Raw genomic sequence first — 11,674 nt, 5'->3', positions numbered from 1 at the left:
TATTGTAATTCAAGTGTTCTGAGAGATAACTAGACTTCTGCACCTCCTCATGGCTCTGTTTTCAGGCTTTAAAAAATCTAGCCCGTGACAGGAGACTTTGACCAATCACAGATCATTTCATTGAGAGAGCGTTCCTATTGGCTGTGCTCCGGTCATGTGACCCGAACTTGGCGTTCCTTCACCAGAGTTCTCATTCTATAGCTAAACCGTCACACTACAAGATGATTCTGAAAACATCTGAGGAGAGAAATAGACATTAACGTAACATAATATTGATTCATATTTGATCAGTGCTGCCTAGTTTGACCGTTTGGTCGGAGTTCACGAGTGATTGACAGCCGGCTCTCATAGACAGCAGATGGACAGCAGACCTCAGATCAGCTCTTACTGTTTGTTTTCCTCCGGTCTGTGAAATCTTGGCAGATGCCGTTAGGAGCACCAGAGAAAACTGGAGGACACAGAGGAACATGTTTTCTTTCAGGTTACTGTCACGATATAGCGACCGTTTTATAGAAATAACTTTTTTTAATCATATTTGCTCCAATCTTGCCTACTTCAGCTTTAAGGTAACGTAAAAACATGAAAGGCCCCCTCTAGAGTGTTGAGTTTGTGGTTGGTATGTAAATGGTAAATGAACTTGCATTTATATAGCTCCTTTCTAATCTTCTGACCACTCAAAGCTCTTTACACTACATGTCAGCATTCACCCATTCACACACACATTCACACACCGATGGCACAGCCTTCGGGAGCAACTTGGGGTTAAGTGTCTTGCTCAAGGACACATCGACATGTGACCGGGGATCAAACCAACGACCTTCCGAGTGGTGGACGACCTGCTCTACCCTCTGAGCCACAGCCGCCCCATTCTGGGCTATTGTCCACGATTCTTAATTTCAGGTGATTATACACTAATGAAAACATTGATATGAATATTATATTATATTCTGCTAATAGATCTCCCGAAATGCTACACACTGGACTCTGAAAAAGTCTCTGCGAGGCTGTGGTTAAGCACAATAGTGCTGCACTAAATGTTAATGTCAGCATGCTAACATGCTCACACTGACCATACTAACATGCTGATATTTAACAAGTATAGTTGAACCATCTTAGTTTAAACTTTAAGGTGTAAGCGTGCTAACATTTGCTAAGTAGCGCTAAACACAAAGTGCAGCTAGGGCTGATGGGAACAGTTTTGCAGGCATTTGGTTATAAAATGAAGTATTGGACATGGTGAAATTGTCGAAATTGACCATGAATGTCAAACGTTTATGACAATCCATGTAGTAGTTGTTGATATAGTCTGGTCCAACGGACTGACTGAACAACATTGCCATCCAGAGAACTATGCTGCAAGAAGGAGAAACAATCAGATAATTCACTATAATTCACCACAGAGAATGCAGTTTGTTTCATTCAAGCTGCACTAATCAATACTTTTTTTATATTAACAAATAACTGTTATGCAGCAACATTTGTGTCCCCATGAATTACTTCCTCATATTTTCTTTAAAATGTGACAAATATTTATAACAAATGGCTTAAATTACAGATCAAGGTGTTCTTTATAACATAAACAAAGAATAATGCACATTAAATTACTAAAATATTTTTCGACATACTATACTATGACTTTTTTTTTATGAAATTCTTCAACATACTATACTATGACTTTTTTTCACTAAATGTTTCGACATGCTAAACTATGACTTTTTTTCACGAAAGTTTTTGACAAACTATATTATGACTTTTTTTCAGGAAATTTTTCGACATACTATACTATTACTTTTATCACTACATTTTTCGACATACCATACTATGAATTTTTTTCACTACATTTTTAGACCTGCTATATTATGACTTTTTTAAAAATAATATTTTTTACTTTACTAAGTTTTTTTTTATACATGTGCTCAATTTTACCATGTCCCCAGTGTAAAGTACACCTATAAGCCATACAATTATAAAATATGCAAAATATTCTTTAATTAATGTGACATATTTTTTTGTAGGGAACTCAAAGGACTAAAGTAGGGTGAGCATGTCTTTTTTCCCATGTTTCATGATGTTAATCTGTTTGTTACACTCTCAGTTCCACCCTGTTCGGCTAAATTATGAAGAACGTTGGTCCAATTAAAAACATTAAAAACACATTTGATATAGTTATAAAAGTTCTGTTTATGTGTAGAAGGTTAGCGAGCTAAATCTGGATCACTCTCAGAGATATTGCTAACTTAGCTCCAAATCTTCCACACTGTTAGGTCTATAGACCAATATAAACCAGTCTACCCATAAGGATTATTATTTGAGTGCCTGAGATTGGCCAATATGTTTTCCTGACAGTTAAATATGTCACTATTCTTATATAATACAAAAAAGATGAAAATATCTATCAAATTTTTCATGAGTCACGAGGCTGAAATGTTGCTGCACAACAGGAATGACCCGTTTAATGTGAAGGGTCGCTTGTAGTGACAAAAACCAACAGAGAATCACCCGGCACATACATGGTAAATGGTAAATGGACTTGGACTTATATAGCGCTTTTCTAGTCTTCCGACCACTCAAAGCGCTTTACACTACATGTCAGTATTCACCCATTCATACACTGATGGCAGAGGCTACTAAGGTGCCAACTTTGCCCATCAGGATTTAATCTAAATACTCATTCACACACCGATGGCTATGCCTCCGGGAGCAATTTGGGGTTAAGTGTCTTGCTCAAGGACACATCGACATGTGACCCGGAGCAGCCGGGGATCGAACCACCGACCTTCCGATTGGTGGACAACCTGCTCTACCCTCTGAGCCACAGACGCCCTGATACATAGACTGAATATTGGACGTTAATGTGTTGGGCAGCCAGAAACACGACTCCAAAGGAAAGCTAACATTTCTCTGTGTCTGCTGGATATAGGCAACCTTTTGCTCACACCCGAGGGAGGGTTAAATCAGCAGCAACTGGACTTACGTTCTTGAAGAACCTAAACCAAGTTCAGTTGCTGCTGATTTAACCCTCCCTCAGATACCATGACCTGGATGACTGAGAACCTTCACAAACATTTTGCTCACACATTTGTCATAATATGGGGGTACTAACATGTTAATGTTGTTCCACTACAATCACTTAATACTGCTTTAAATATACACAATTTTGACTGATCAGTAGTACATTGGATTACTAAAAAAACTCATAACTTGCATTGATTTTACAATATGTTTTGTCGTGATGGTGGTATAATCTGGGAGTGGTTAGTTTTCCATACATTGCCCATCCTAAAAAACACACACCACTGTGGGGGAAACGCAGATTCGGATATTTGGTATCTGCACAAAATGTCTGTTGGAAGGTTCAATCCCAAAATAGCAACTCAGGCCTTCATAAATCCACAATTGTTACGCTTCAGGTCCGTAATACAGACCATATGGATGGGACTGACTGTGTGTGTGTGAGTGTGGGTGTGTGTGTGTGTGTGCGTGCAAAAGGACATTGCCATTATCAAGCCTTCTTACGGCCATCAGGAAGATGTGATAGTCTGTTGCGGCAGCAGTTTAACAGGGTGACAGATAACAGCATTGTCTGTCAACTGTCAGCCTGGCAGATGAGTGGCGGAGGCAGGAAAAAGCTCATTCCTTCCCATCTCTGTGACGCGCCGCAATCAGGAGTGTATCTGCAGGGTCACACAAAGAAGCTCAGGAATGAGGGACAGTTGCGTAGTGGGACGAAGGTTCAGGTGACGAACGGAGCGGTTATTCAGGGGAGTGAGTCATTATTAATCTGGTCAGAAAACATCCGACCAGCCTCTTGACTCCATGTTGGTAGCAGTGCCAGACAGTCTGATCCATAAACATGTCTCTATAAAGCTCTGTGTACCCCTAATGGTACCCCCTATTCTTATTCCCTTGTACGTCCTTGCTCTTGCATTTTAAGGAGCCTCTTGTGCCCAGATAACCCATTTCAGATGCAGTGTCAATTTACCAGAAGAGGTAGTACACACACAGAACATTTTAGCATGCAAAACAGAGGGGGTGATTGCATTTTGTTGAATGAACATGAATGATTGTCTTAAACTACTCCTCATGAGCTACTTGAAATAACCTCCAGACTCAGCTCAGCATCTTTCCTCCTTGATCATTAAGGCCTCACACCTCATTGCATTTCAATTTCATTTGGACGAGTGTTGTCTAATAGATATATCCTGTTACATTCAATGATATCAACAGAGCCTCGGTGCGTTTTGTCAAAAATAAATGGTCAATGGAGCCTAGACGGCAGCTCGCGGAACTCCACCATTTACAAAGCAAATAAACAAATGAAGAATATCAAACCCCGGAGCACCCACCCAAACAAAATAGCGCTTCCACAAGGAAGAGGCTACAGGACAGTGTTTACAAAATCCTCATTAAGGAAGTTGTGAGATAACACACGCTCATGTGCATCACACAAAGTTGAAGGCAGGCACGCACGCACACACACCAGCTAAGAGACCATAAGCACTGAGCAATGCAGAGCCCACCATATCATAGATAAGGGACAGAAAGGGAAAGAAGAGAGCAGAGCACACAGAAAGAGAGAGACAGACAGAGGAGAGGACACAACAGAGATGACTCGGCTGGACGAAGCCAAGCCTAGGCCACCCTGTCACCGGAACTGCAGCCCTGTCGCAAAGGACATCAAAAGGTGTGCATGAGAATAAATGCTGTGAGATCTGGAAGAGAGCAGCAGGAACACACACTCCTCCAGAGAGGCTCACACTGGTCAACAACACTACTGTCTACTGGGATACAAAACTCTCTTTGGCTACAGATGCACTGACCACAATTTCAATTAACCTTTGGATTAAGGCGTTCAGAGATTACAAATCATTTTGTCTTACTGTTGCATCAGCTCATCCATAGACAACCCCAGAGGGCATACAATAGATTGTTTTTCCCATGGCGAGCATTTGGGTCTCTCAACTGGAAACCATCTGCAGCTCCAGGACTTTGCTCGTTCTGTTTTCCATCCTGATTCTCCAGGGGCTCTGTGGACAGAGCAGCCCGATCTCCACAAACACCCATCAGAGGCATCGCCCCGCTCCGGGGCTGGGAGACGGGCATGGGGGGGTGGTGGATCCATCGCTGCTGGAGCAGGACAACAACATGAACATGCAGAGCTTGCTGGAGAGCCTGAAGGAACAGTTTCTGCAGACTTTCAACCTGTCTGGCTTGGGTCCTCTTGCCATGCCTCCTGGAAGCACAAGAGAAGAGCCACCTGAGTACATGATGGAGCTCTACAACCGTTTTGCTAATGACCGCACTGCCATGCCCACCGCCAACATCATCCGCAGCTTCAAAAATGAAGGTAAAGATCCTCTGCTCCATATGATGATGTCCCTGTTGAGCATATAGATTGATTAAAAATGAGAACTACGCTTTCTTCTTTAGTTGGTGCCATGTTTATTGAATATTTTTATGACATTTTATTTAAATATTATGCATTTTCCTCATCACACTCTGGTCTGCAATGCCAAAGAATATAAGTAATGAAACTGAGAACGACAGTATTCTTGTGTCCAGTTTTTAAGTAGACTGTAGCTAAACCAAAATGTAGTTGTTTAAATCAAATCCTTATTCATGATGATGTTTGTTGTTACTTCTCTGTGCAAGGTGAATAATGATCATATCAAAATGCTATTCCTACTTTGAAATGGAACAGCTTGCAAAAAAGATAATAGATGTTTCCCAATGAAGGATGAAATTGGGGATGCAATCAGGGTCTGAAATTAACTTTTTTTTCACTTCCTGCTACTGTGGAAGGCAAGTATTTGTTTTTGTCTGCCACTCAGAAATTTCATCTGCCACTTTTGAAATCTCTGCGCTAAATAAACAAATAACATTTTAGATTCTGATGTCATTCAATGTTCGATATATTTTACATAAAAAAAACATTATATGCATGGTAAATTCCAGAGTTTTGAATTACACCGTAGCTTCTGTGAGAGCCCTATTTTTCGGGGCTGTGAGGGTACTGTACACGGTACTTTACTGTATTTTGTTTTTGTCATCTATAGTGGTTATTTGAGTAAAAACAATTCAAATGATTATAATTATTTAAATATTTGCTTTGATTAAAAAAAATCTTGGCATCAGTAGTTTTAATTATGTATTATAAGCTGCTTAGAGCTAATGTTAGTGTTATGAATTTAGATAGGTCATAATTCCCTCTCTATCAACTGGATTTATTCAAGTTCCTCGCCAAAAAACTACATTTTACAAGATTACATTTGAACACATCATGATAACATTGTAATTTACCTTCGCCCAGGTGTAGTAGTAGTAGCGCCATGCTGTTGAGTGCTTTTCTTTCTCTCTGCCATGGCTCCGGTCCCAAACAAACTGAATGATACGGCATGCGTATGCGTCACTGTGCATGCATAACAGTCAGAAAGCATTGAAGAGGAATCAGTAGTCACAGAGGCATGAGATGCAACAGAATCAGACAAGTAGGAACCTATTCTCTGCTCCAATCCCCAGCGTGTTCCCTGCCTGCCAAAGTGGCGGATGGCCTGACAATTTATCTGCATTTCAGACCCCAAAGGCAATCCTCAATAGGGTTAGGTTAAGATAGGGTTTGGATACGTTGCAGAACTCAACTGAAAACCTCATTATAAAGATTATACAAAATATACAGAAGTCCAACTTTGACCATTTATTTCTCTTCCCCAGATTCATCTCCCAGTGTTGTGGGTGTTGGAGGAGTGAGGCATCACCCTCTCCTCTTCAATGTGTCAGTTCCCCATCATGAACGCATCACAACGGCCGAGCTTCGCCTCTACACCCTTGTCCAGACTGACCGCCATCTCTATGCTGGTGTCGACCGCAAGGTCACTATCTACGAGCTGGAGTCGCCTGTCAGAGATGACAACACGACTGATGAGAACCCTGTGAGAGGCGATGGATTCAGAGGGGGAGGAGAGCGGATAGAGCTGGTGGAGTTGGCTTCACGCCAGGTCTACGGCACCGATAACGGCTGGGAGGCCTTTGATCTCACTGCTGCTGTTCAGCTCTGGCGCAAATCTGACCATGGCACCACGCACCGGTTGGAAGTTCACATTGCCAGCATGGCTAATGAAGATAATGGTCAAGGTATGACAGAGGACAGCAAAGACAGGAATCCACCTGAAGGGGACATGAAGATTGACACCAGCCCTGAGGAAAAACACAAACCTCTGCTGATTGTTTTCTCTGATGACCCAAGTAGTGATCACCGTGATGACAAGCGTGAGCTGAACGAGATGATTGACCACGAAACCTCTGACATGGTTCTCCAGAATGACTTGGGGATGGGCCTGAATGGTCTGTGGGGGGACCTGGGGAGGGACGGGGATGAGGGAGATGAAGACGCAGAGCCAGATGAAGAGGACCTCATCCAAATGCGCTCCAATCTGATCTACGACACAGCATCCCGCATTCGCCGCAATGCCAAGGGAAACCACTGCAAGAAACAATCTCTGTTCGTAGAGTTCAAAGATATTGGATGGGACAGTTGGATCCTGGCACCCACTGGTTACGACGCCTTTGAGTGCACTGGCATTTGTTCCTTCCCACTAACGAAGCACGTCACGCCCACCAAGCATGCCATTGTCCAGACACTGATCAACATCAACAGTCCTCAGAAGGCTGCGCGAGCTTGTTGCGTGCCCACCAAGCTGGACCCCATCTCCCTGCTGTACTTGGATGACACAGGCGTGGTCACCTACAAGTACAAGTTTGAGGGTATGGTGGTGGCTGAGTGTGGCTGCAGATAGTCCATGTTTTGAGAGAGTTTAACGTTTCATAAAGTCTTACAATAAGAGGAAAGACACAGAACTACCAGTAAGCTGAAAAAGGAGGTTAGCCAAAACTGTCTTCAGCAAAGGGACAATCGTTGGAATCTCTGTAAGGGTTACTCAGTGAGACTGTAAGTGCATATTATTTATTCATGAAACTATGTGCACTCCAAATTCAGACAGTGGAACGATAGTGTGCGGCTGATCTACAGTCAACATTTTGCCAACGGTGATGCCAAGGTGTGTCCTCATACCCACAAGAATGAAAAGGCACAAGATTTCCCAAAGGACCAAACCAAGCACATCCTACGGTGTGTGCGGCCTGGTGGGAACCAGTGGGCCAGTTGTCCCCCTCCCTCTCCTTCCCCCTGACATCTGTCTTCCTCTCCACTTATCTCTGGCCTCCCCACTCGATGCAAACACTAATCAGCACTTCTTGTGTCCTGGCTCAGTGAAATAACCCCCATGAGGCAACCTGACAAGACATGAACTCTCCAGGCCCACCTCCTGCCTCCTGCCGCCTCCTGATACGTAGGCGCTATGCAGGGGTCCTAGTGGCAGGGTTATCTATCCCAATCCTGTTTCCCACTTCACATGCTTCTTTTCCACTCCCCCGAGCTACAGCGATAGCAAGGTGTGGGGGGTTGAGAAACATGTATGCCACCACTCAGGCTTGGAGAACTGCACGGCATTCTGGGCATCTTTGGTGGTGGTGGGATGGGGGAGTTGGACAGGACAAGGGGGCAGGGGTTGTCCACATTCCTAGGCAACAAACAATCTTAACTGACTCAACTCCCTGACCTAGCACCTCCTCAGTTGAGTCATCCATCACTTTTATGGTAAAAATGGCCTTTTTGGACAGTTATTATCTGATGGCCAAACTCAAGAGTGGAAAAGGGGTCACCTTGTCACATTCTCCTTATGGATACAACTCAAAGGAAATACAGTTTCAGAAATACAGTTTCTTTGTTTAAAAGCCTTTCGATACCTCTGTTGCTTGTGTCAAATAAAAGACTATTTATTGTTCTAATTTATTAATTTTTTTTACAACAGCGTAGATAAGTATATATGTACATTTGTAAGTTAATTACTGTAGCGCAGGTTTTGTATCCATGACAATGCATTTGCAGCACAACATTAATTCTGTTGGGAAGAGAAATGGTAACAGTTTCTTAAACAATAAAGAACAATTACTTAAAAAATTCTACATGCAAAGTCTCCTTAACTGATCCTTACTGTTTCAGAAAGTTTCCACCCCATCAAAATGTCATCTCGTCAAGATGAACGTAAATATTTGGAGCTAAGATGCCACACTGGTGTTGTTTTTGCCAGTTAATTGTACATGATCTATCTTCCACATTTGCAATCATCAATCAAAGCATCATGGTCTGTCAACTTTCCTTTACATTATATTAAGAAGAAGCTGCTAGACCAATGATACAATGCATTGCTGACATTCAGATCATTTAGTCCGACAGTATCAGCTCACAGGTCATAGTTTATACACGACACACAAACAAAGAACCATGGGAAACTGAGTGGAAGGCCTGCTAATGAACAAAATAGATGGCCTACTGCTCACACTGACAGCTAGCAGATGCAGACAGCTGTGATGGAAAACCTGTTTGTGAAGAGAAAATGTGAACAAAAAACTAACAAAGATCTGGTCTCCAGTATCTCTTTCTGTTTTCACTTAGTTTTCAATAGATGTTAAACCAGAGCGCAAAAAGCATTGTGATGTTCATTTCATGTACCAACGTACATTGAAGATAAATAAAGGATACAGAAAACTTTACAATATTTCTTTTTGATTAAGAATGTGTGTCACACTAGTGTTCTATGAATGAGATGTCTGTGCTCTGAAAATCAAAGGCGAAGATACAGAACGCAAAACATGGATAGTACTGTAAAGATTGGATTGTGGCAGGCAGGTGAGTATTAGTTGTAAATGCCAGGCTACTTCACAAAATGGTTACAGATACAGTTGGACATATTGAGAAGTATGCTCATTATCTTTTTTCGCCAAGAGTTAGATGAGGAGATCAATACCGCTCTCCGAAACAGCCTGGAGACAGTTAGCTTAGCTTAGCATAAAGTCTAGGAGCAGGAGGAAACAGCTAGGCTAGCATTGCCAAAAAAAGTGATTAATCCGCATGAAAAGTTAAGTTAAAAAACAACAACAACAATTTGTATTTGGGGGGTTATCAGCCTCCCTAGAGTCTTGTCTTGAGGTTGTCAGGCAATTGGCAGAGAATTGTTGAGTTTTATTACACAGCTTTGTTGAATGCTTGATTCTGATTGGTCAATTACGACTAACAGACTACTGTCTGTTATGTAAGGGATAATGTACAGCGAGCTGGTCATTGTTGTGAATGAGGGGTCCTTCATCACCCTGAAGGGGATTCTTTCACAACAATGACCCGCTCGCTGTACATTATCCCGCTTATTACACAGCTGCTTACTTAAGAAATCAATTTTGACACAAAAATGGTCCGCCAGAGTCCGACATCAGAGCTGCACCCATAGCAGCGGTCTGTTATACATAGCAACGGTCTGTTATAGAGAAATTACAGACCGCAGAACGCTGTGATTAACCAATCAGAATTGAGTATTCAACACAGCTGTGTAATAATTCTTTATTACAGACCGTTGCTATGTGCTGTATAATAGAACATTGCTATGAGCGCAGTTCTGATGGCGGACTCTGGCGGACCGATTTTGTGTCAAATAACTGATTTCTTAAGTAAGTAGCTGTGTAATAAGCGGGATAATGTACAGCTAGCGGGTCATTGTTGTGAAATAAACCTCTTCAGGGCGATGAGAGACATTGTTGTCATTTCACACAATGACCGGCCAGTTGCACTGTACATCATCCCTTACTTAGAGCTGCTGGTGGATTATTTTACCACTGGACAGAGCCAGGCTAGCTGTTTTCCCCTGTTACTAGCCTTTATGCTAAGCTAACGTAACGTTCTCCGAGCTGTAACTTAACAAACTGATATGAGTGTGGTATCAATCATTGCATCTAATTCTTGCTAAGAAAGAGGATTTGCAACCCATGACCAATTCTAATGCAGTCATTATAGTCACTAATACATTAAAAGTTTACAAAAATGCAGGTGAGAGCGATGTGTGGGGTAACTTAACACCATAACACCATCGCTACATTGGTTCAAAATGATTATTATGTAATGCGTCTGCTACCTCCTAGTGTCCTGTTTTGACTAAATGGCTATTTTTTTTGTAGATCACTCTACATTATTTCCAATATGCTACTGTATTATATGTGCTGTGCATCAGAGTCAAATCTAGAAACTTGTTACAGTAATGTTGGCTTCCTCAAAAAAAGCCTTTGGCAACAAACCACTAATGACAAGTGCACTGAGATGTTTCAGAAAGCAAACAAGTCACTGACTCATGTAAGATGAGAGCAGAGGTCATCTAAAAATATTTACAGACCAGAGGGCAAGAACCTCAGCCAGTTACTGTGACAACAGGAGGTCTCAGCTATGTAAAGCTCACTAATTGAATATTTACAGAATGGTGGACGAAATATGAATCTGGCCTTTGTCACTGAATGGCAAACTTTCAGGAAATATGATGAAATGGGAAGTCTGTAGTATTTGCTCTGATGATAAGGACGTTGTGAAGAGTGCTCTGTGCTGTTTCCTCTCTCTTGTTTTGACAATGCTCCTTCTGCCGAAATAATTTTAATCTTGTTGTTATGCTGGAGTTTGTGAAGGATTTGGCCTACGAGATTAATGTAGGAGCACACCTAAACCACAAGTCAACAAACTGAATGCTTCCCAATGTAGAGACAGTTCAAAGTGCTTCAAAATCCTGTAATGCGGCGGTGCCTG

The 11,674-nt window shown here is 42.0% G+C and overlaps 1 protein-coding gene across 1 annotated transcript; it reads left to right on the top strand.

The window, feature by feature from the left end:
• The first annotated feature begins 4,323 nt into the window (after positions 1 to 4,323).
• bmp10 (bone morphogenetic protein 10) lies at positions 4,324 to 9,021 on the top strand. Its single transcript, XM_037776771.1, has 2 exons — positions 4,324 to 5,347; positions 6,712 to 9,021. The coding sequence occupies exons 1-2, from the start codon at positions 4,939 to 4,941 to the stop codon at positions 7,791 to 7,793; spliced, it is 1,491 nt and encodes a 496-aa protein (XP_037632699.1). The 5' UTR covers positions 4,324 to 4,938; the 3' UTR covers positions 7,794 to 9,021.
• The last annotated feature ends 2,653 nt before the right edge of the window (positions 9,022 to 11,674 follow it).

This window comes from Sebastes umbrosus, chromosome 8 (assembly GCF_015220745.1).
Source record: "Sebastes umbrosus isolate fSebUmb1 chromosome 8, fSebUmb1.pri, whole genome shotgun sequence".
Classification (NCBI taxonomy): Eukaryota; Metazoa; Chordata; class Actinopteri; order Perciformes; family Sebastidae; genus Sebastes; species Sebastes umbrosus.
Note: the sequence above shows the minus strand (reverse complement) of the source record. Positions and strands in the feature narration are given on the sequence as shown.